This window comes from Narcine bancroftii, chromosome 4 (assembly GCF_036971445.1).
Source record: "Narcine bancroftii isolate sNarBan1 chromosome 4, sNarBan1.hap1, whole genome shotgun sequence".
In the NCBI taxonomy this organism is placed as follows: Eukaryota; Metazoa; Chordata; class Chondrichthyes; order Torpediniformes; family Narcinidae; genus Narcine; species Narcine bancroftii.
In genome coordinates, this window is record NC_091472.1 from 238,134,908 (window position 1) to 238,161,373 (window position 26,466).

General features: G+C 40.7%; 2 protein-coding genes across 14 annotated transcripts in view; one reads left to right on the plus strand and one right to left on the minus strand.

Moving 5' to 3' along the window:
- The window catches only part of LOC138761748 (uncharacterized), a 119,984-nt gene that overhangs the window by 85,382 nt on the left and 8,136 nt on the right, over positions 1 to 26,466 (minus strand). The gene's annotated exons all lie outside the window — the stretch shown is intronic.
- LOC138761747 (melanophilin-like) overlaps positions 1 to 26,466 on the plus strand; it is a 228,375-nt gene that overhangs the window by 68,635 nt on the left and 133,274 nt on the right. For 12 of the 13 annotated variants that reach the window (XM_069934432.1, XM_069934440.1, XM_069934443.1 and 9 more), the window contains one exon: positions 22,188 to 22,409. The exons of the other annotated variant lie outside the window; for it this stretch is intronic. In XM_069934432.1, the coding sequence (XP_069790533.1) occupies positions 22,188 to 22,409 (222 nt within the window). The remainder of the gene's footprint in view (positions 1 to 22,187; positions 22,410 to 26,466) is intronic. 13 annotated transcript variants of the gene reach the window in all.

Sequence of the window (26,466 nt, forward strand, 5' to 3'; positions counted from 1 at the left end):
GACCAGCACCCGGTCCATACCCCTCCAGTCCTCTCCTCTCCATGTAACTATCCAGTCTATCCTTAAATGTAACCAATGATCCCGCCTCGACCACGTCTGCCGGAAGCTCATTCCACATCCCTACCACCCTTTGCGTAAAGAAATTTCGTCTCATGTTCCCCTTATAATTTTCCCCTTTCAATCTTAAACCATGCCCTCTAGTTTGAATCTCCCCCACTCTTAATTGAAAAAGCCTATCCACATTTACTCTGTCTGTCCCTTTTAAAATCTTAAACACCTCTATCAAGTCCCCCCCTCAATCTTCTACGCTCCAGAGAAAAGAGCCCTAGTCTGCACAACCTTTCCCTGTAACTCAAACCTTGAAATCCTGTCAACATTCTTTTGAACCTTCTCTGTACTCTCTCTATTTTTGTTCATATCTTTCCTATAATTTGGTGACCAAAACTGTCCACAGTACTCCATATTTGGCCTCACCAATGCCTTGTACAATTTCATCATAACCTCCCTACTCTTGAATTCAGTACTCCGATTTATGAAGGCCAACATTCCAAATGCCTTCTTTACTACACCATCTACCTGAGTATCAGCCTTGAGGGTACTATTTACCATCACTCCTAAATCCCTTTGTTGCTCTGCACATCTCAATAGCCTACCATTTAATGCATATGACCTATTTAGATTTGCCTTTCCAAAATGTAACACCTCACACTTATCTGTATTAAATTCCATCAGCCATTTCTCAGCCCACACCTCCAGCCTTCCTAAATCACCTTTTAATCTACGGTAATCTTCCTCACTGTCCACAACACCACCAATCTTTGTATCATCCGCAAACTTGCTTATCCAATTCTCCACCCCTACTTCCAGATCGTTAATATATATAACAAACAATAGTGGACCCAGGACCGATCCCTGAGGAACTCCACTAGTCACCGGCTTCCAATTGGACAAACAATTTTCTACCACTACTCTCTGACACCTCCCATCCAACCATTGCTGAATCCATTTTACTACCTCTTTATTTATACCTAATGCCTCCACCTTTTTTCCTAACCTCCTGTGGGGAACTTTGTCAAAAGCTTTACTAAAGTCTAAATAGACAACATCCACAGCTTTCCCTTCATCAACCTTTTTTGTAACCCCCTTGAAAAACTCAATCAGGTTTGTCAAGCATGATCTACCCCTGACAAAACCATGCTGATTACTCCCTATCAATCCCTGTACCTCCAAATGTTTGTAAATACCATCCCTCAGAACACTTTCCATCAACTTACCCACCAAAGACGTCAGACTCACGGGCCTATAATTCCCAGGTTTACATTTGGACCCTTTCTTAAACAGCGGAACCACATGCGCCACCCTTCAATCCTTTGGCACTACCCCTGTGACCAGTGACATCCTAAATATCTCTGTTAATGGCCCCACTATCTGTCCACAAGTTGTGATGAATCCAAGCGGGATTCTTTCTATGGTGCATCAATAAAAGTCAGTAAGAGACATTGGGATGTCGTGCTTGTAGACACTGGCCAACAGACTTGCTTGCCTTCAACGAATGCCCCATTATGTGATAGGCTCCATGTCTAACAAGGAGACCAGCTCCAGTTCCATCTCCACCATGACTTTCAAAGGAAGCAGTCCTTGCAAAGAAACCCTCTCACTCATTTAATAAAGCTATATGGTGTAGATAAACTAAAATTAAATAATTAAAGGAAGTTAACATCTCTTTGGCCAGCTGCTTCTTGCCATTGATAGAATCAGTCTGTAGGACTTGCCTGGTCTCACAGCACAACCTCTTGAGTGGATTTGTCAGCCTGTGTTGCAAAATATTGGAAGCCTGCTCCTCCCTTTGATTCCCTCGAGAAGTCCACTGGTGCAGTACTGGTATGTTGAGACAGGTGCAGCTAAGTGGAAGGCTTCTGCTCGAGAGATAAATGGGAAACTATCATAACCAACATGGCAGATGACTGGAGCCAATATAGCAGTATAAAATGTTTATAAATACTCCTGGGACATTTTATGGATTTGTTTTTAATAGTAATGTCTTAAGATGGTCATAATGTGAATGTTTGCACTGACGCTGCCGAAAAACACCAGGTTTTATGACAATAAGTCCTGATTTTGATTCTGAATATTTCTTCGGTATTGCAGTTTGTTTACATTTCTTTCTTTATTTAAATTTCTCTCTTTTGTTTACATATCTTTTTCTCTTTTTTAAATATGTTTTAAGAAAATACAGGATTTAGGACTCAATTAATGTAACAATATAAAATTATAGAAAAACATTCATAAGGTTTGAAAAAAAGAGACCCACTTCTCTCAGCGCCTCCTCCCCAGATTGGAGAGAAAAGGGGACAGACAGCAGGGAATAGAGAGAGAGACAAAGAAAGAAAATAGTAAAGAAAAAGCAGCAGGAACAGGGTTCGACATCTCAGAGACACATCATTTTAAAAGTGTTCCATTTCAAATACGGAGTATACTAATTGACAAATATCAAAATAAATTATACACTCTGGGCATCTAAATAAGATTGCTAAATTTCAACAAACATACCATATCTATTCCTAGGACTATAAGTAATCTTCTCAAGGGTGTGAAATATGGTTGAAGATTATTAAACTCGCACCATTCTGTGAAAAGGGATGGAATGCAAAGAATGTAGACGAAAGCTTGAAAACAGTAGCTAGTAGGCCTCTTATCAAGAGCCCCCAGGATGCAAGGATCTGGTTCAGGCTGGTACAGTGACCTAAGGTAGTCTATAGCGAGTACTGCGCTTGCTTAATAAAGACATGAATATTAACTTAGATGCCCCTAAGGAGGGAATGGACTAATTAACATAACATGCGATGTATGAAGAGGGAGGAACTAAGTGATACCTGGATTGATGGAAGGGAGAAGGAGAATGATGTAATGTATTGGGATTCTGATTGGAAGAAAGTAAATGAAAGTGGGGTGATGTTGAGTGCGGGACTGTACAAAAGAGTGATAATTCTGAACCTCCGGTGTGTCTCCAGACCAGGGACACCCAACTCTGCAGACTCGAAATAAAGCTGAACCTGTTCTCCAAGACTTTGTCTCCAGAGTAGTGATTGTGAACACTTTTATATTTCACAAGGAGAATACAACTTTTCACTTCCACATTCCAACGATTGTGATGTAGGGTATCAGATTTTCATGTTACCACTATCCATTTCCTGGCTATTGACAACACAATTTTAATAAATATAGATTTATTTCTGGAGAAGTTGATAAATATTTATAACTGTCAAATTCCCCAGAAGAAACAATTTTGGGTCAAGAGGGAAGTTCATTATATGGATTATTGATGCTATACAATTTGCTATTGCTATAGTGTCCAATATTCTCTACACTGGGATGGGTGAAAGGGCAGTACTCAGCCTTTGCTATGGTCTTATCCATGGTTTGACTAAAATCTTCTCATTTCATTATAATGGTGGATTGCAGCCATTATAACAATTTCTTCCTGTACAATGCAGCATTACAATATTCCTCTCAAAACCAACGGTATTATCTTGAGAAATGCTGAAGACAGATTGAGACTGGGCTCAGTTCATGGATGTTGTCTACTCCCTCTCCATATAACCATTTACGGACCCTTTACAAAATTACACTGGATCTTTTAATGTCATCCTTTGTGTGTACTGACAGGTCAAGGCCAAAACTTCAGTATCTGTTTGCTTTGTCATTTTGGGATTGTAGGTAACAAGCCACTTAATAAACAGTGCAATGTATTGTTTATTAAAATTTTTATCAGGTGCATTGAACACACAGGAAACAAAACCACCCAATATGCAAATAATAATCCTCCATCACATATTTGGGATAGGTGTGTTGTTCTTGTGATTAAAATACATCAGAGAGAAGTATTAACAGTTCTTAAAATCTGGATATTTAGTTGGCAACAATTGGCCTGCTGGCAAACTCTCAACTTTCATTTTGTTTCAGCAGAAATGTAAGTATTGGATGAAGATTTGGCAGTTTTTATTACCTCAACTCAGTTGATTGTGGGTCAGAAAATATTTGTGGAATTGGATGTGGGTGGGGATGTAAAATAGACATAACTACATTTACTGACCAGTATGTGGCACGCCCAATCTTGTTTAATTCGGTTATGAAACTGAACATGAATGGAGCCAATTAGAAACCTCCATTTTTGTGCCCCACCAATGTCTAATTTCACCTTCTTTGTATTCAGACCTCTGTTAAGAACTTGAACAACTCACCTACACCAAATTCACCTCAACTCTTAGCTAGTTTCTGTGAACACTGGTCTTGTAAACCAGGGGTTGCGAGTTTGTAACTCGTTGGGGCCTCATTTCTGTGAGGGGCGCTTGACAAAGTGATGACTCTGTCTTCCTTGCAGTAGATGTTAAAGATTTTCATGTATGTTATGATAACAATTTCAAATGTGTAAAATGCATCCCTTACCTATCTCTCCTGGGAGAGCCAAAATCTTTTTTTTCCAATTTTCATCTAAAAGTTAAAGTAGCCTCACATGCCAAAGAGCTTATTTGTACATTTTTATTATTCTGTGTTTGGTTGGACAGGATCATTATTCAAGGACAAAGTGATAGCTCTGTCTGCCATAGTTTTAGATAAGCTTAAATCTAATGATGATGAGATATCATCATGTACCTTGTACAATGTGCTTATGCACAAAAATTCTTATTTGCTGTGACAAAAAATAGGTGATTTCAGTGATGGGTACAGTTTATCTGTACAGCTCATTTGATAATCACTTGCCTAATTGTACCTGCACTAGACCTTCAGTAGATGTCTTCATTAGCCTCCCTGCTTTTTCTTTAAAATAAAGGTCTTATATCCCCATGCATGTTCAGCTGTGGGCTGCTACCTCAGCATCTTCCTGTTGGGCATAAATCAATTGTGTTATTGATTGGTATTCCAGTTCTTATTTTCTTTGTACTCTGGTAAATGTGCTAATGCAATAAGGATGGGTGGATAGGTCTGTAATGGGTAGGACACTAAGAGCCTGATGATGGAAATAGATTGGTTGTGTGAGTGGGCAGGAGGCACTTTGGAAGGAAGGATGAAGAAGTCAGTCATTTGTTAAATGGAGTAAGACCACAAATATTTCAGTATCGAAGAGTCTGAGGGTTCCAGTACAGGAAGCACAAAATATTTGCAAGGGTTTGCAAGCAATTTAGAAAGCTAATGATGTGTTCACCTTTTTTTGCAGTGGGCAATGAGCATAAAAATAGGGAAAATTAGATGCAACTTTTCAGGGTGTTGGCTGCATCTTGCACATAGTTTTAGTCTCCAAAAATCAAGCGGATGTGCTTGAATTCAGGCAGTCGACAAGAAGCTCATTGAGTTGATTGCTGTGAGAGAAGTATGCCAGGGCAATGTATATGGCTGATGTGGCCATCATTCTCGTGTGTCCAAGCATGTGCCCGAGTCATGAGGTTATGGTAAGTATTTTTAAATTTAGAGTTGCAGCACAGAAACAGGCCCTTCCAGCCTATGACCCCATGCTGCCCCAATACACCCATGTCACCGATTAACCTACTAATACCACACATCCCTTTGGGACATGGGAGGAAACCAGAGCACCTGGAGGAAATCAATGTGGTCATGGTGGAAAATGTACAAATTGCAGAGAGTGTTGGATTCGAACCCAGGTTGTTGGCTCTCTAATAGTGTTGTGATAACTGCTACACTCTCCGTGCCACCCATCAATATGTTTAGAAATAACCAAGGCATTTGGCTAGATCAGTTCTTTGAAGATGCATTTTCTAATTCCAACTAGCTTTAGAGTGATTGAGTTATACAGGACGAAACTGCCCTTTTAGCCCATGTGCCCATCCTGACCAGTGGGCACCCATCTGTATTAATCCCATCTTCCAGCAAGTAGACCAGAGCCTTCTGTGCCCAGACAATTCAAATGCCAAAGAGACACTTGTGTCAGTGACTCTGCACAGGCAGTGAATTCTAGAAACTCCCCACTCTCTGGATGAAAAGGTCCCCTTTCGACCCACTGTCTTAGAATTTGCCCTGAAATTATGATCTCAGGTTTCATTCACATCTGATAAAGAGATAAGTTTCCCACAGACCATCCTATCTATACCTCTTGTAATTTTATTTAGCGCGATCATGTCCCATCTTAGCCACTCCTCCACTCGATGGAAAACAGACCTAGCATCTCCAATCTCACTTCATAACTGTAACATTCCATCCCTGGAAGGATCCTGGTGAATTTGCTCTGCACCCCCTCCAGCATGATCACATCTTTCCCATTGTGTGTTCCTCTTCACTGAATACTTGCAGCATTGCATGAAGTCCTTACTTAAAGTATTGACTTCAAGGGCCATTCTGCTCTGGGTAGAAGACATGTTTTCTGTCTTTGAGATCTTCAACAAAGCTTCCAATGCAATAATGCAAAGAGTAGATCCCACTGAATGCCATGTGGCATCATTCTGTGTTACAGGTTATTTTGATGTTGTAAAACATCTGCCAGCTTCTACTCCAGTTCCAATGTTTAACCTTATCATACACCACCCCTACTCCAGCCTTTCAGAGATAAACTGATACGGTTGTGTAGCACAGAAACTGGCTCTTCCACTGCAATACCAACCTTTCTACCCATCTACACAAATCCCATTTAATTGCATTGTCCACTAAGGTCTGTGTGTAAATGCAATTTGCATTTATTATCACATGTACCGAGATAAAGTGAAAAGCTTTGATTTGCGTCCATCCAGGCAAGTCGATGCATATTTAAAAACAGCAGGTAGTGGAAAAATGAAACAAAAATGCACGGTGCAATTAGTTTGTGACATGTAATAAGCAGTGATGTAAGTGTAGAGATAGAAGAGGGAAGGATGATTGCAATTCAAGCAAATAGAATATTTCCCAGGAACAGCTCACAAAATGTCACCACTCTCCAATGCCATCAAACCCAGTAATTGTATCTGATTTCACCACCTCCTCTGGCAGCAGGGTTTTGTAAAGTTGCAACATAACTTCTCACCTTTTGTGTTCGATGCAGGCTAACCTTGCCTGTCTGGCCAATGAACACCACAGATAGTACAGGCTGGATGTTACATTGTTGGAATTAGCAGGCAGCACTAAATAGGCATGCTGCCTTCATCGCCTTGAATAGCATCATAGTCCATTTAAGTTTTCAGAGGGAGTCAGATCTCATCTCCAAAGTCTTCAGCATGTGGATCATGAGGTTTTGTAAATGTTCGATCTCTGTGATTAACTGTAATGTACAGTGCCCTTCATAATGTTTGGGACAAAGACATATTTTTCCTTTATTTGTTCCTGTGCTCCACAGTAATCGAACAATTCACAGGTAATTAAAGTGCACATTCCAGATTTAAGATTATTTGTATATATTTTGGTTTCACCATGTAGAAATTACAGCACTTTTCATACATAATCCCCTCATTTCAGGGGGCCTTAATGTTTGGGACATTTGGCTTCACAGGGCTGCCTAAAGAAATCTCTTGGTGCCTGCCACATTGACCACCGCCAGTGGGCTGATAACGCCTCAAACCGTGCATCTTGGCGCCTCACAGTTTGGCGGGCAGCAACCTCCTTTGAAGAAGACCGCAGAGCCCACCTCACTGACAAAAGGCAAAGGAGGAAAAACCCAACACCCAACCCCAACCAACCAATTTTCCCCTGCAGCCGCTGCAACCGTGTCTGCCTGTCCCGCATCGGACTTGTCAGCCACAAACGAGCCTGCAGCTGACGTGGACTTTTACCCCCTCCATAAATCTTCGTCCGCGAAGCCAAGCCAAAGAAGACATCATTAGTGCTGGACTTGCTTCTAAGCTTTTGATCACCGTTGGAGTCTGTAGTTGCCATTTTTCAGTATGAGGATCAGAGTTGTGCCAATGAAAGTGAAAGAAGCCATTATGAGGTTGAAAAACAAGAATAAAACAGTAAGAGACATCAACTAAACCTTAGGATTACCAAAATCAACAGTTTGGAAAGAGCATGCTGGTGAGCTCTAATCACAAAGAGACTTGTATTCCAAGGAAGATCTCCACTGCTGATGAGAGAAAAAACCTCATCATAATGGAGAAAAATCCCCACTGCAAGTTGCAAACCACTAGTTAGCCACAGAAACACCAGATTACAGTTTGCCAAGAAGTATTTAAAAGAGTCTGCTGAATTCTGGTGCTTTTATCTTCATTGATGATGTAACTGCTCATGGCAGTAGCAAAATTAATTCTGAGGTGTATAGAAATATCTTACCTGCTCAAATTCAAGTAAATATCTCCAAACTTATTGGACAATGCTTCATCCTACAACAAAAACATGAACCCTTAACGTTCGACTAAAATAATAATGGAGTTTTTCAAAGTTTAAAAACTGGAAAATTCTCAAATGGCCATATCAGTCTAAATCCAATTGAGCATGCCTTCCAAATGCTGAAGAGAAAACATAAGGGGACATGCCCCCCCCCCAAAAAAAAAAAACAAGTAGGAGCTCAGCATAGCTGCAGGAGTTTGCGAAGGTTTGGTGTGACATTGGAAACCTTGGCAAATTTTTTATAAACATGTGGTGGAAAATGTGCTGACTGGCTGCATCGTGGTCTTGTATGGGGACATCAATACCCCTGAGCTGAAAGCCCTGCAGAAGATAGTGGACACAGCCCAGGACATCACAGGCAAAGCCATCAAAAATCTGCCTCTGGAAGATGGAAATCCTGTTAGTAATACTGAGCAGCAGCAATCATCAAGGATCCACATCGCCGAGCACACACTCTGTTCTCACTGCTTCCATCAGGAAAGAGGTCTAGGTGTCACAAGACTCACACCACCAGGTTCAGGAACAACTGCTACCCCTCCACCATCACTCCTCAACAATAAACTTAATCAGGGACTCATCTAAGGACTCTTACTTGGGCACTTTATTGATTTTTTTAAAATTATTGCACATTTAGTTTGTTTAAATTTCTATTTGTTTTCATGTGTACACTGAGTCAGCTTTTTTTACACTACCAATAATTGGTAACCCTGCTGCGCCTGCAGGGAAAAGAAACTCAGGATTAAATGTGATGTCATGTATGTACTCTGACAATAAATCTGAATTCAAGAGGCTTGGCAGAGCATCACCAGAGAAGATGCTCAGCACCTGGTAATTTCTATGAAACACAGACTTCAAGTAGTCATTGCATACAAGGGATATGCAACAAAGTACTAAACATGACTACTTTACTACATATATTCCATTGCTATGTCTCAAATATCATGGTGCCCTGAAATGAGGGGACATGCATATAAAAAGTGCTGTAATTTCTACATGGTCAAACCAAAATGTACACCATTAGCCTTGAATATAATCTGGAATCTCCCCTTTAATCACATGTGAATTATTTGATTACAAATTTAAAACTCTGGAGCACAGGGGAAAATAAAGGAAAATTTGTCTTTATCCCAAACATTATGGAGGGCACTATATCTTTAGCTTGAGATGTATTACATTTGATCCCATCATCCAAATCAAATTATTTGTAGCTACGGCCAGTTGTAGGCACAGCAGTCTCCCAATTCAAAAAGGGACCCAATTATTATTCCTTTTCTCTCATAGTCACAGAGTTATTACAACACTGAAATAAGCCCTTTTACCCATCATGTCCATGCAGATCAGTCAGTACCTGTCCTATTTACCAGTGCTTTGTCAATATCCTACAATGCTTTGGCATTTCAAATGCTCATCCAGATGCTTCTTAAATGCTAAGAAGTACTTCCCTCCACCTTCTTAGCATTGCATTCCAGATTTCAACTAGGTGAAAAATTCCTTTCTCCGATCCCCTCTGTACCTCCTATTTTGCTCCTTAACCCTCTGCAGTCTGGTCTTAGTTGCCTCTGCCACAGGGATAAGTTTCTATCTACGCCTCTCAAAATTACGCATCCCTTTATCAGGTCTGCCAACAGCCTCCTCTGCTGCATGGAAAATAAATGAGCCTATTCAATCTCCCCTCAATACTGAAAGAATCCATCTGAGGCAACATCCCCATGAATCTCCTGTGCACCAAATCCAGGGCAATCTTGTCCTTCTGGTCATGTATTTTGATTCCATTAACTAATCCTCAGTCCATATCCATTGCCAAGTGTACCAATTTAATATAAATAAATGGGTGGGACTTTAATACAGTCATGCTTTACAGGTGAGAAGGGTCCTGGATGAAATGCCTAGCCTATCCTAGCCACAGCTACCATGTGTAGTGTGAGTAAAAGCTCTCACGAATGGAAGGAGAACATACGCTTTTATTAGCTATAACTGAGGGTAGGGTCTCACAGTGGTCTTCAGAAGGGCTCAGGTTTAGGCGGAAAAGCAGGGTTATATATATAGGTAGATGGGGCCGGAGCCAGCCATCAGTATAAAACACCATTGAAGCTCAGTTCACTGCATTCACCCCTTTCTGTAGAATTTAGGCTCTGTGGGTGAAGACGGAGGCATTGATTCAGAAAAAAAAGCAAAAAATATAGTTATTTACAAATTTAAGCGGTCTGGAGATCCTGGTGCAGCACTGAAGCGCGGAAGGTCCTTGGGCTCCTTGGGTCTCCTGGTCCCCTTGTGAGGGAGGAGTGGTGGGCGGGGTCTCTGGCTCCACAGTGGAGGGGAGTGCACTTTCCTCCTGAACCGGATTTCCTGAGGCTCTGACTAGGAGTGGCGAGAATGAGTTTCATGACTCGTTGGGCACTTGATGCAATGGATCCTCTGTTCCAGCGGGTGCCAGCTCCCTGATGGAGATGGTGTTCACCCTGCCATCTGGGTACTCCAAATAGGCATTCATGGGATTGGCATGGAGCAGTTTCACCCTTTCACGCTACAATTTTATTCGCTAATTGAGGGATCCACTGGGCATAATATGAGAAAAACCCGAGGCATCTCCTCAAAGCCTTTGTGGTCCTGGGAACAGGAAGCTAGAACAAGGGGCGCATCCTATTGGGGTTGGGCTAATGATGTCATTCTCCACCACGTAGCCAAGGATAGCCAGACATTTAGTCCTGAACACGCACTTGCTAAAGTTATAAGTGAGGTTCAGGACTTTTCGCTGCGTGGAGAAAACTCTGAAGCTTGGTGTCATGGTCTTCCAGGTTATGGCCACAGATGGTGATGTTATTGAGGTAAGGGAAGGTAGCCTTCAACTCATACTCATCGATCATCCTGTCCATCTGCCTCTGGAAGATAGAAATCCTGTTAGTAATACAGAAAGGGACCCTACGGAATTGAAAGAGATAACCATTAGCCTCAAAAGCCGTATATGGACCGTCCTCAGAACGGATTGGCAGCTGGTGATAAGCAGATTTCAGGTTGATGGTCGAAAGACCCAATACTGCGTCATATCATTCACCATGTCTGCAATTCGAGGGAGGAAGTAAGTGTCCAGGAGTGTGTACCGATTATCAGTTTGGCTATAATCAATTACTAGCCTGGACTTGTTTTCCCTTTTACCTCCACCACTTGTGCTCTCCACAGGCTAGTGCTAGGTTCGATGATACTTCCGTTGAGTAGACATTGTCTCAGACTTTATGAAATCTTAATCTGCTCTTGGTAGCAATAGTTTGCAGTCTGGGGACAGATTTGGGAAGATAGGTTGGAGGGGGGGGGTCAATATTTCAGTGTGTGGAAAGAGAACTCAACCTTCATATTTCTAATGAAAATTGGAATAAAATTCTGCGACTGGTAAACTCTTCTTTATGTGCAAAACATTCACTAATACAGTTTAAAGTTGTTCAGAGAGCTCATATGTCTAAAGATAAACTCCATCGCTTTTATTCTCATATCGATCCTATATGTGATAAATGTCAATTGGAAATAGCTTCCCTTACACATATGTTTTGGTCCTGTCCCTCTTTACAGAATTATTGGAAGGAAATTTTTTCCATTATATCTACTGTTTTGAATATTGATTTACAACCACATCCCATTACTGCAATTTTTGGATTACCTATGATAGATTTGACTTATTTATCTCTTCCTGCGGATCGTATGATTGCTTTTCTTACACTAATGGCTAGAAGATCTATACTATTGAATTGGAAAGAGGTTAATCCTCCCACTGTTTTCCAATGGTTTACCCAAACTTCTTTCTTTGGCTTGGCTTCGCGGACGAAGATTTATGGAGGGGGTAAAAAGTCCACGTCAGCTGCAGGCTCGTTTGTGGATGACAAGTCCGATGCGGGACAGGCAGACACGATTGCAGCCCAAACTATACTATGTTTAAATTTAGAGAAAATTAGAAACTCTGTCTATGAATCCCCTTCTAAGTTTGAGTTAACCTGGCGACCATTTATTCAATATTTTCATTTGTGGTGAGTTGATCTGGCTCTGTTTTCTTTCTATGATTATGTATGATAATTGGGCTGTAAGATGAGATCGGAGTGATCGGTGTGGTTTAGCTATATCTGTAGGTTTTTTTTTTAAAGTTTTTTTTAATTCAGATTTGTTTTTTCTTTTTGGGTTTTTTTTTCTCTTTTTTCATATTTTGTTATTAATTGTTTAATATCTCTGTATTAATTCATTACTTACTATGTATTTTTTATATCTCTTTGAAATGTATGTGTTTATAAATTATAATAATAATAAAAAGATTGAAAAAGAAAAGAATATTTCAGTGTGGAGAGGCTGCATGTGGGTTCTGATTTTAGGGGCCCTCTGTTCTGAACTGTTACAGGGGGGAGGGGACCAGAAATCTCCAAGATCACACTTTTAAGGAGACACAGGAAGTCCAGACCCAACAGCACAAGAACACACGTTCAAGTACATACAGGTGTATCTTACAAAATTCCCCTTCAAACGATAATGTTGTTGAACAAGCGTAGATTGTGACTGAGACACACCCGTAGGTTATATTCTCATGCAGTCCATGAAGCTTTCAGTAGAGCCCATGTCGATTAGGCATTTAGTGGAATGTCTGTTTACCTTCACAATCACTATGGAGTTGCTGAGCTAGTGAGGTCTGTCCTGATCTAGGATCATAAAGGCTGGGACTCCAGAGACTCTGTACTCCTCGCTCGAGTGGCACCCACCATCCTAGGTTGCCCCCAGGTAAGATGCCGTCAACCTCGTGGCGCAGCAAATGGCCACCCTCCTTCCTCCTCTGACGATGATGGCGCCGAGCCTTTTCGCACCATTTTCTTGCAGCTACCCTCCTTCAGCATGCAGCACAGCAATTGGGTTCAGGCAAATTCAGGACCGATGGCTTGGGGATGGAATTGGATCTGGGAGTTCAAGCTGTGGACTTCCCCTTCCCCTCGCGCAGAAAACCCTCTCTCAATGTACTTTCTTGTCACAGCTGGAGCAAACTGCGACTTTAGCCGGGCAACGAGATCAAGAATGCTGGCACTTGCCTCAGAGAAAGCACTCCCTTGCACAGAAAAGTGGCATCCATTGGGTAGGGGTAGCGGGAGCAGCTGGTCCTTGGAAGGATTCACCTGGGTGAGCGAGCTCTCTCGCTACGAGATTGTTGTTTTCGAGCTTGGCCTGTTCCAGTGACTTGTCCAGTTTCACGTGGCTAGCCAGGTGAGGCTATAAAAGATGACACCATTTAATTAGGGTAGTCATAAAAGATCAAGGAAATAAAACTTGCATTGTTTGAGAAAGCAGAGTCATTGAAGTGATGTTAAGGTTTTTAAGATTATGAAATTAATTGGCAAAGAAGATTCAATTACATTCCAATGAAATAAAAACACAATGCTGGAGAAACTCAACAGGTCAAACAGTGTAATTTATATAGCAAAGATAAAGATACATGATCAACGTTTCAGGCTTGAGCCCTTGAACAATTTACTGTATATACTCATATAATCGTCAAATTTTTGGACTACTTTTCAGGCCAAAAAAATTGGGGGGGTGGGGTGGGGTGGGGGGGGGATGTGGAATTCACTTTAACATGGGTCAAATTTTTGACCTTGGTAAGTACCTGTGTCATTCCAGGTGTTGTGAGCTCAGATGACTGGGACCAGGTGGTAAGTCCGTTAGCTCGGATGGGAGGACAGCCGGGTCTAGGATCGCGGTTGGGACCTTGGATGCGTGGGCGACCAGGGCTTTGGGAGTTCAGATCCACAGGTGGCCAGGGTGAGGATATTTGGTTGGGATCTCAGATGCACGGGCAGCTAGGGCGAGAATCTGAGCTTGGGAGCTCAGTTGGGCAGGCGCTCAAGGCCAAGAATAGGGGGGTCAACTTTAACACGGGTCATACAAAAACACCTGATTTTTGGGCCATTTAAAAAGTGGAGAGGAGTCAATTATTACATAGTATCAATAATTACACAAGTACATTTAATACTACTGACTACTGCAAAACTGTGAAATCTCTTCGATGGATGCCTACCCTGAAGAAGTTCTCCAAATGGAGTTCTGTGGGATTCTCTCTCACCACTCCCCATCAGTAAACCCTGCTGCGCTCAAGCTCTACGACCATGTTCTCACCCCGACAATGATACCTTGATGAAAGGCTCAAGCGTGAAATGTTGGTTATATTATCTTTATCTTTGCTATACAAAGGACACTGTTTGACCTGCTGAGTTTCTCTTGCATTGTGTTGTTACTTTTACCATGGTGTCTGCAAACTTTTGTGTTTTATATCCAAATGCCAATGAAAAATGGAATTACTGGTGGACTGAAGTATGAATGATGTGTAGAGGATTACCATGGAAATGCATTGGAGCTGTCTCCATCAATGTGAGCAAGATCCAATAAATTTCACGGTAGACGTGCAAAGACTTGTATTTGTTTGTATGTAATAGAATACAGCTGTCAGTCAAGTGAAAAAGAGAAAACATTGGTACAGGCATTATCATCAATAATTTTGTTGCATTTCATTATGGAAATCAAATGATAGCTTAATTTGTTTTTAAAGCCCAACGAAAGAAAGATAATTTTGCCAAAGATTGGTCAAACAAGACACAATTGCTGCTGGGGGCAGGCGATATAAATGAGGTGAGTTGGCTCTGTAGCCAATAAAAGGAAAAAGTATCTCAAATGGAGGAGCCACTGTGGGATGAGTTTGTGAGTGGGACTTTGAGGCTTTGACTAGAGGGGCTTCGGCGAGCAGAGTCCAAGATAGCACCTTAAAACTTCGAAGGCAGCACAGCAGTCAGGGTAGTGGAATGCTCCTCCTGCAGGATGTGGGGAGTTAGGGAGTCTCTGTGCTGTCCATGCTGATGACATCTATGGGAAGTGTACACAGCTGCAGCTCCCGACGGACAGGGTCAAGCTACTTCAGATCATCTGGAATGCTGAGAACCTCTAAAATTAGTCTTTCGCTGAGGTGGTCATACCTAAGGAGCAGCCGGCAGTTAGATGGGTGACCACCAGGAGAGGAAAGGAATGCGAGCAGACAGTACAGAGATCCCCTGTGCCCATTCCCCTTACTAACAGGTATACTGCTTTGAATACTGTTTGTTTTTCCTTTCAAAAAAAGCCATCATTTGGAGGGAAATTACCTTTCAGGTGTTAGCAGCAACAGGCTGGTCAGTGGCACTGTGACTGTTCTGAGGCCTAGAGTTTAAGGGATCAAGCAGGCAGGATGACATGATCAGTGACTCAACAGATAGGGGAACAGGCAGGAGATTCTTTGGCTGCAGAGGGATGGACTGGATGATCTATGGGTGCAGAGGAGATGCCCAGATCGTGTGTTGCCTCCCAGATGCTAAGGACAAGGATGTCACTGAGTGGTTGGAGAAAGTTCCCAAGGGGGAGAGTGAACTGCCAGAGGTTTTTGTAGATGTTGGTACAAATGATATAGGTTCAGTAAGAGATGAGGTGCTGCACAATATCACCAGGTTGATATTGAGTAGCAGGACCTCAAGGGTACTGATCTCTTGATTACTCCCAGTGCCATGTGCTCATGAGCTCCAAAATAGGCAGATAGGCAAGGTAAATGTGGCTGAGGAGCTGGAATTCAGGTTTTTGATTGAGGTCTCTTCTGGGAGAAGAGGGATAAGTTGCACCAGATTCAGAGAGGGACCAACACCCTGGCAGGCAGGTTCATGAGTGCAACATGGTGGGTTTCAACTGGAATGGAATGAGGTTTTGTGATCTCATGTCAGACAGAGGTTGGTTAGAAGTTGGTAAGGAGGGTGATGAGAGAAGGTTTAATGCATCGGAGAAAGGCAGGGAGTGATGAAGAACTTGTTTTTAATTGCATCGATTTTAATGTTGGAGACTTGTCAGGTAAAGCCGATTAACTTGGGGGATGGATAAACACATGCAAATGTGTTAGCCATTACAGCAACCTGGTTAAGAGAGGGGCAGGATATTCCAGGATACAGCTGCTTCAGGAGGGAGGAAGAAGTGGTAAAAGAGTAGGGGGTGATGTGTTATTGGTTAAGGAGAATATCACAGCAATGTTCAGAGGTGACATTACAGACAGGTCTGAATGTGAGGCTATATGGTGAAGCTTAGGAACAAGAAAGGCATTATCATCTTGTTGGAGTGTACTACAGGTTCCCAAACAGTCCATGGGAATTAGAAGAGGAAATATGCCAGGAGATTGCTGCCAGCTGTTGGTCAAATAAGGTTGTAATAGTAGGGGATTTTAACTTTCCAAATATTGACTGGGAAAGTCATAGTGTGAAAGTTTTAGACAGTGTTCAGGAAAGATTCTTCTGGGATTATGTCGAAGGTTCCACATGGGAGAGGCCAACACTTGATTGAATCTTGGGAAATTGGGAGAAGTACCTGGATGAAGGGTTTGTGGATGAGCCTTTGGAGACCAGTGCCCATTGTTCTATTAGGTCTAAGATAATTATGGAGAGACATGGTGGGACCATGAGTTCAAATTTGGAATTGGGACAGGACTGACTTTGAAGGTGTAAGGCAATAACTAGCTCAAGTTGCTTGAAACTGATTGAAGAAAGAGGAGCATTAGGAAAATGGGATGCTTTTAAAAGTGTTCTGACAAAAGAACAGGACCTGTATATTTCTGTTGGAGTGAAGGGTCAAACATGCAAGCATTGGGAAGATTGGATGATGAGGGAAATTCAGGCTCTGGACAGGAGCAAGAAGGAGGCTTGGGGCAGAGATGAGCAAATGGGATCAGATGTATGCCTGAGAAAGTTCAGGAACTGAAGAGCAAGGTGAAAAAGGAAATAGAAAAGGGTAAAAGGGAACAGGAGATAACTCATCAGATAAAATTAAGGAAAATCAAAAGATATTTCATAACTACATAAAAGGTTAAAGGGTAACCAGAGAAAAATTGGACCTCACAGGAATCGATGTAGTTAATTCTGTGTTGAGCCACAGGAGATAGGCAAGGTGCCCAACAGGTACTTGTCCATTTTTACATGAGGACAGGAGGCCTTGATATAACGGAGTTTGAATTGATAATTTACCCTTGGTACCTATAACATTATTTCTATTAACCCATATCTTTAGTAAGTGATTTAATAACTGGCATATCATTATGCCTGCAATAAGCACAGCTTATTTCTTTTTCAATGTTTAACAGGTATTTAAAGATATGGCATTCTGGGGGTATAAAAGTGATCCAGGATTGTTTTGATGAGAAACAGTTTCTTTCTTTCAATCGATTGAGGGAGAAATTTGGAATACCAGTAAATTCTTTATTTGTGTATTATCAACTTAGAGCTTTGATAAGGGATAATTATGGAAAGGATATGAAATTACCTGAGTTAATGAAGTTTGAATCTTTAATTTCCTCTATACCAAGGAGGGGCTTTATTTCAGATATGTATTGGTTGTTACAAGAGACCATGGATAAACAGAATTTGGAGAAATCTAGAAATAAATGGGAAAGTGATTTAACTTATGATATACCTCAGGAGGATTGGGAGGTTATGTGTCGTGAAGGGGTAACTAAATTGACTAATGTAAGGTATGGTTTGGTTAATTATAATTTTTTGCATCAACTATATTTGACTCCTGAAAAACTGAAAAAATATGGATTTCTTCATCTGGATTTGTGTTTTAGATGTGGGTTAAATACTGGAACGTTTTTTCATGCAGTTTGGTCTTGTGATAGGGTACAACCATTTTGGGAAAGAAATAGGGTAATTTTGGAGAAATTATTTAAAATTAAATTACCATTAGACCCAGAGATTTTTTTGTTGGGTTATATGGTTTCTTTCACTGGTTTGGGGTTGGATAAGTTTCAGATAGCTTTTGTTTAGCGTTATCAGTGGCATGAAAATGTGAAGCAATTACTTGGAAGGATAATGTAGAGATTATGTTCGCTGGCATAATGAATTGAGATCTTGTATTTATATGGAAAAAATCACGTATAATTTACATGATTATTTTTTTGTTAAAATGTGGTCGCCTCATTTGGAATATATGGGTTTAGAAATATCTTAAAATGTTGTATATGGTTTGTTTATTTTGGCTCCCCTTGCAGGGGCTGGCTGAGGTGGGGGGGAGGGAGGGGTGTTTATTGATATTTTTTATTGTATAATTTTTTTGTAATGTTTTTACATTGTTTTTAAAAGTTTTAAATAAAGTTTTTTTTTAGAAAGGACAGGAAGGCTTGGGGTAGGCTGGAGCAGTTGATGGTAGTGCCTTGACAGCAGTTAATATTATGGTTGAGGAGGTGCTGAATGTTGTGATGCCCATGAAAGTGATGTATCTCCTGGGTCTGGACAGATAGATCCAAGGACTCTGTGGGAAGCCTGAGCAGAAATTGTACATCCCTGGCTGAGGTTTATGGGTCATCATTCAGTACAGGTGAGGTGCCGGAAGACTGGAGGGTGGCAAATGTTGTGCCTCTATTCAAGAAAGGTGGCAAGGAAAAGCCTGAGAACTAAAGGGCATGAGCCTAACTCTGGTTGGTATGTTACCAGGAAATATATTGAGGGAGAAGATATACATGCACTTGGATGGATGTGGGCTGATTGGGGATAGTCAGCATGGTTTTGAAAGTGGGAGGTGTGTCTCACAAATCAGATTGAGCTTTTTGAAGATACGACCAAGAAGGTTGATGAGCACAGAGATGTAGATGTTGTATATCTATATTTTGGGAGGTCTAATGAGGGTAGAACTTAAACAGTGAATGGTAGGAATCTGGGGTGTGTTGGAGAGCAGAGAGTACAGGTGCATAGTACTTTGATAGTGAAGCCACAGGTAGATAGAGTGGTCAAAAAGGCATTTGACCCATCATCAATTAGAAAATTGAGTCCAGAAGTTGGGAGTCATGTTGCAGCTACACAAGACATTGGTGAATCCCCATTTGGAGTATTGTGTTCATCTTTAGTCATCGTCCTGCAGGAAAGATATTGTCAAGCTGGAAATATTGCAGAGAAGATTTACGGGATGTTACCAAGGCAAGGGAGCATGAGGGGTAACTTTGTTACATAGAGGTTGATGGGTGTATGGAACGGTCTAGCAGAGGAGATGGTTGATGCAGGTACTATTGTAATATTTAAGAAAAATATTGAACAGATACAAGGATTGGATAAGTTTAGAGGGATATAGGTCAAAAGCAGGCAGGTGGAACTAGTGTGGGTGGGTCATTTTGGTCGGTGTGGGTAAGTTGGGACGAAGGGCGAAAACTATAAGCTGAATAATTTAAACCCTGATCATTTATCCAAATGAATTTTGAGTGTTACATTGATCCACCTGATCATTTGATTGATAGCTTTTATGCATACTTGTTGTTAGTAGTGTGACAGAGTATGTTGTGTTTTATACTGTATATAGATATGATTTGGGGAGATAAAATGTGGCAAGTTTTTTTTAGTGTAGGTCACATACAAACATTTCAAAACAGATCTCATTTAAAATACTGGAGCTCTGCTCAAGCTAGACAGTCCGGCTCTGAGAGCCTATACAAAAGCTTTGGAGAGTGTCCAAGAGACTTCACTAATGGATTGTTGTTTACAAAAAGGCAACAGATGAAAGAACTCAGAGGAGAAGGTTTGGAATTGCAGGCTGTCTGGGAGTGCTGTTTGCTGTTCTAAGAGTGTCATGTGGTTTTTTTTCAAGCAGAGGGAGTCAAACAGGCTTTTCTCAGAGAGAGAGGGGATATCAGTTCTGCAGTTTTACAGTCAGTAGCAACAGTTGGGGCTGGAACAGGAGAAGCTGGCAAGCTTGTTGAAAGTCCCCATTTTGAAGATGGGTTGTGAGTGATTAGTTCAGTATGGTCAAAGCCCATGTGGTTCCTGCAAGAAGAGAGAACTGGCTGCCAAATGTTTCACTTTAAATAAGAGAAACAACTCTAGTGACCTGAAAGAAAGAGGTTATCATCTGGAAAACCCTGATGGGGCAAGTTTCTTCGGCAAGACACTGAAGTGGCTGATTAAAAGGGATCAGTTTGTGTCCAGGAACAACAAATCTCTCTCTGAAAACTGACAAAAACCTTTCTGAGTGGTAACCATTTACCTTTCAAGCACCGAAGTCTGGTGAACTTCATAAATGTTAAATTCTGTGCACAGTATAAGAATTGCCTGCAACCAGTGAACTTGGAGGAGCGAGAAGTGAGATTGGACTGTGAATCAAAGAACTTTTCTGAACTTACACACACACATTACATACACGTGCTCTTGGAATTAGGAGGTTAAGTAAGTTAATAGTAATAAGTTAGAGTTTGATTCTATTTTCATGTTTAAAGATGATCAAAAGCAACTTTTGTTTAAGTAACCATTTGTCTTGGTGAATATCTATTGCTGCTAGGTTTTGGAGTTCTCTAGGCTCATAACAATAGTATGTATTTTAATGCAGATTTATCCCATTTCATGTTTTGGAATCTATAACGTTGCTGAAGTTAGAATTTAAAGTTGGATTGGATTCTAGTTTATGATGTGTTTCCTCTAGAGTTAATATTCACACTGGTAACTAGTAGATTCTATTAGCTCGACACTGCTAGGAACACTAGTTGGAATCGCTTAAATTGATGGGAACATCTCTAAGCAATGAATTGGATTGTGGGTCCAGTGTGCCACATATGTCAGAGTTTCACGTGTCCTTGTCTAATTTTGAACCCAGTGTAGAAAAGATAATAAATCTCTTCAGAGTTCATTTGCAATGTGGAATCTCCTGTGACTTATGTTGATTGGAAGGTGAATTTTTTTTAAAACGTGTAATAAACTCTTTTTATCATAGTTGATTTATGATGATGTATTTTCAGTTTATGATTTTAGGATTACTAACCAGAATGGTGACAAAACTCTGCAATTTTATTTGTTTCACAGAGAAAACTAGTATTCTGTTCTTTTATTTGTGTATTCTCTTAATTTTTGTAAAGCAAAATTGTAAGCACATTCTGAATATCTGTAAATATTCATTTTATCTCTGTCCCAACCAAATAAAGCATCCACAACCAACCTTTCTTCTTCCTGCTGAAGTAAATAAAATTTTTGTGGTTAACAAACATGAGGCGTTACCTGAAACATACAGTCTGAATTCTTTCAAATGATTTGTTCAAATTAAGGAAAAAAGACCCTTTATTTGAGGAAATTGGTCTGTTTGTTTGCAGTGAGCAAGCATTGGACTTGAGTATCAGGCAGGCCTTATACCCAGCTGACTCACCAACCTAACAAGAACAGATGGGACCTTTAATTCACAAGACTACAGAAGAAACAATTAACACTTCAGTTTTTACAAAGAAAAATTCAAGAACTGTTTTTAAAATTTGAATGGTGTCACCAAAATGGAAGGGGATTTAATCAAAATTAATGGTGCCAAAGTCAACACAAATTTGTTTATTTATGCTGTGAAATAATGTTTAAATATTTTACACTTTAATGCATGTTGCACTCCTGGATAGCTTCTGAAACCAATCTTTTAAAATTGAAAGCAACATCTGACTTGTCTTCAACTACTGGCTTGGGTATCTGGTTTATAACTTGTAACACTGCTTAAACTATGCATTGTAGTTTCATACACCGGGATGGATTTACGCACTGAAGGCATGCTCAGCAATTTGGTTGTGAAATAAACGAATCCCAAAGGATTCTTCACTTGCATCCCTGATCAATCCTACCAATGCACCACAGCATATAAATTTTATATTTGCCTAATTTTGAGACCAAAAATTTATATTCAGCTGCAACCTTCAATATTACATGGCATGTAAACCATCAGATTGGAGTATGAATTATTCACTGCATTAAATCTATATGACAGATTTTCTGATCAATGCATTTTTTATCTTTTACTTTGATTCATTCATCTTTTTATCTATATTTCTGTCTGTCTCTTTCCTTTCTGTCTTGCTCTCTGTCAACCAGGGATCTAAAATGTAGGATTGAGGAAGAAGGGACTAAGAGGAAGTTTCTGACAAAGCAAGCCAAATTTAATGAAGGTCATTGCATTCACTGCCTGGAGCCCTTCCAATTTTTGGTGAACGGCAAACGTCGATGTCTGGATTGCTCTCTGAACACATGCAAAAAGTGCAGCAAATTCAACAAAAAGGAGTATGGCTGGGTGTGTGATTCGTGCTGGATTATCAGGTGAGAAAATGCATAAAAACAATCTTGCTTGTGCAGGAACACCCCTATTCTTTAAGCATGGATTTCTCCAATTTTTTCCACTCCTATGGAGCCCCACTTAATAATGCAAGAGCCATTCATAGGTAACAAATAGAAACAATGGAGCATGCTAATCACCCACTCCTCTGTTCAGTAATGTGGCTGATCTTTTACCTCCGCACAGCTTTCCTGCATTAACCCATATCCTTTGATTTATTGTGAATGCATATTTATGTACTTTGCGATTGCTTTCTCAGGGAATTGTTAAGATTATGGTTTGACGAATGAGGTTGGTGCTTTATATTTTTTTGTACTTAGTGTCTTTTTTTAAAATCTATTGAAACCATCGTAGCTGTTTTTGTGTGTTATTTTTACTGAAGCTCCTGTTCGGCTGCAGCATGTGAGAATTTCAGTGTATGTGTACATTGTACAATGTGTATGACAATAAACTGATTGTCATTATCATTTGTAGGGATGGGAAGTAAGGGTGAAACAAATCTTAATAGGGATCCAAAAGGGTTGTTAAAAATCAGATTATGCGTTCTACCTAATGCAAGATGTTCCAATGACTCTCTTTTTTTTCCCTATTGCTTCAATTCATTCAAGAGTTTGTTTTGGGACTGCATCTCCAAAGCATGATCCTTAAGTTGCTCCCAGTCTATGGAAGGTGCCAAGATATTGTGAATGATTACTTGCAATGGGCAGAATTGTATCTGTCCATAAGTCATACAAGACGAAAACAGGCCATTTGGACCAACCTGCCCACACTGACCAAAATGTCCCACCCATACTTGTTCCACCTCCCTGCTTTTGGCCCACATCCCTCTAAACCAGTGGTTTTCAAACTGTCCCCCTAGATTCACATTCCAGTTTAAGTAATTCCTATGCCATAAGTAAGGGATTGCTTAAGGTGGTATGTGAGTGGGAAGGGAAAATTGAGAATCACTGCTCTAGACCCAATTGTTACTGAAATATTTTGCTTGAGAAAAATTGTCATTGGCCCATTTCCTTTGGAGTTATGAAACCATTGACATAACAAGTCAATTAGGTACATTTAAAACAGTGGTTTTCAAACCTTTTTCTTTCCACTTGCATCCAGTGAGTTTGGACACAAGTGTTAGAATCACACGCAACTTTAACTAAACAGGGGAGAACATCAAATGGTACTTGATTATGGTATTAAACAACGACATAGACGTTCACATCAGATTTAGGTTGGACTCCGATACAAGTGGCTGCCTATACTCTGCTCGCTCACGTACTTGAATATATACTCTACAGACAAGGACTTTCACACCCATACCCGAGTCCCTGCATCAATGAGAGTGCAGCTCTCTGCAAGTACTGATCTATCACAGTACTACAGCTCAGCTTCAGTGTAGTGCACATCTTACCCACGATACTTCCAGCAATGTCCACAGTAGCGATCTAGCATGGAGTGATGTCCAGGGCTTGGACCACGAGGTAGAGAGAAAGAATGTGTTATGCATCGATGTATTACATAGTTCTGACCTGGGGGTCTAGTCAATAATGAGCCTAGATGATTTAAATTAGCCAATGGAAAGGTGCACTAATGGGTGGCTGGAGTCCAACCTTGAATTGCAGGTTTCAGACAGGGAGGACACGTGACCACCCACAATCCACAATATTCCAGACATGCAGGGAGACCATGTTTTCCTTCACAATTCACTTATAACAATCCAACCCTTGGAAGTCGCATGGCTTTGCAATCACTACACAAAGACAATAAGTGACCTATAAACAGTAAGTTTTACATATATGTTATAAATATATATGGAAAAGAAAAAAAAAGAACAAAAAACATTTTTTTTAAAGATACAAATCAAATGGATCAATATATACACAAGTCCTTTCCATATGCTGGTCAAGGCACATAATCAAATTCAATGACAACTCTTCACCTGCTCCCCCTAACCAACAGAGCTGGATGCTGTGGGAGCTACTCCCCAGTGTCAGAAGGGAGGGAATGAAATGGAAAGATGGGTGATAATGGGTGCTCTAGTGTTATTCCATCCATCTTCTGTAGATTGCAACTTGATCTATCTTTGTATTTTTCTTGTATAACTTTGATTAGAGGGAAGGGGTTAGATTACTTTTGTTTAGGGTTTCCTTTTGATAAATGGATTATGGGGTTTAATTATGATAATTCTAGATTATGTATTTTTTAGATACTATATTAAGGTACAATGAGGTTTGTTATAACATTATTTAACTGATATTTATGCATAATAATTTTAACAAGTAATCACATTTAACAATTAGAGATGAAATTTAAAATTTGTTGTGTTGTGCATTTACTTTAATTATATGCAATGTATATGTTATATTGCTTTGCTGTAGCGGCAGCTACTAACTCTGAAACTCACCACAGGACGCTGAGGGGTTTCAGTTGAACTGATTTATTCAAACTTAGCACGCGCCCTTTAAGGGTGGTGTGAGCTCCGCCCCTGCGCTGGGGGTGACGTCATCACGTTCGCTCGAGGCGCGCGCTTTGGCCATCTTCCCGCGGCCTCCCCACCGGCGCGGCGATACAAGCGAGGCCGGTTCGCCACGAGAGATGGACGCGGCCGCATTGCTATATAAATAACGTATATGAATTATTATGTTAAACTCAATAAAAATATTTTAAAAAGTAAGAAGGGAGGGAAGATGAATAAATTTGTCTGATTACTGACTCACATGCCTGGTTTCTCCAGCTTGGCTGGCAAATGTGAGCACCTTTCCCACCAACATCTGCAAGCAGGCAATGTAGGGTCATCCATGAAGTGCCAGAGCTCTCTCTTGTTTGCGCATCATGAAAGCAATGCTCCACTATCACCCTCTGTCCGAATGGCCAAGCAAACTGGATTCAGTTGGCCAATTTGCTTCGGTTCCAAGGACCTAAACTCTTGGATCAGCCTTCCATGCAGGATCTTGCTGAAGGCCTTGATGAGGTCCATATAGGCATCTTCAACTGCACTGCTCTGCTCTCATTATATTAATTCTGCTGCTTCTTCAGATAATCAATTAAATTAATCATCACAGGATCTCCCATGAACAAATCCATACTGATCACCATGCCTTTCCTTTGTAAATGTATCTAGTCCATCAGAAAATTTTAAATGTTTTCCTTTTTCATGAAGTATTCTCTGTATTAATTTGAAAATGGTGACATGAGTCAAACTCCCAGAATGCAATACCTTGGGACATTGATGGTAACGGACTGGCATGTTTTCCTGCATTACTGGATGTTACTCATGTTAATATCTCAACCCATTGTATATTTACTTGTTCTTTACATGTAACACTAGAGTGCAATACATTGTCCAGTGAAATAGAGCACAGGAAATGGGGCCTTGAGCTGTTTAAGCAAAAGTGGAGGAAAGAGGGAGCAGAAAACCTTGTGAATACCTTAGTAGTGATCTACAAATTGTTGACAGAATCACAGACAGCAATGAGGAAGGGTACAGGAGTGAGGTAGATCAGATCATTGAGTTGAGTTTCACAACAAAAAAACTAAGGAATTGATTGTGAATTTCAGTCCTCAGCGAGGGGTTAGCACTGGAGAGGCTAAAGAATTTCAAATTCCTGGGTGTCAATATTACAGAAGATTTATTCTGGGGCCATCATGTCAAGAAGGCTCACCAGTAGCTATACTTCATGAGGAGATTTGATATGTTACCAAAGACTCTTGCAAATTTCTACAGGTGCACCATGGAGAGGATTCTGACTGGTTGTATTACTGTCTGGTATGGAGGTGTCAAAGCACAGGACAGTAAAAGGTACAAAGGGTTGTAAATTAGGTCAGTGCCATCATGCACATTAGTCTTGTCTCCATTAAGGACTTCTTAAAGAAGTGGTGTCTCAAGAAAGCAGCCTCTATCACCACCCAGGCCATGCCCTCTTACTGCTACCATCAGAAAGGGGGTACAGGAGCCTGAAGATGAACACCCAACATTATAAAAACAGCTTCCTCTCAGCCATCTGATTTCTGAATGGACAGCGAAGCATAGACATTATCTCTTTTTTTCGCACTAAT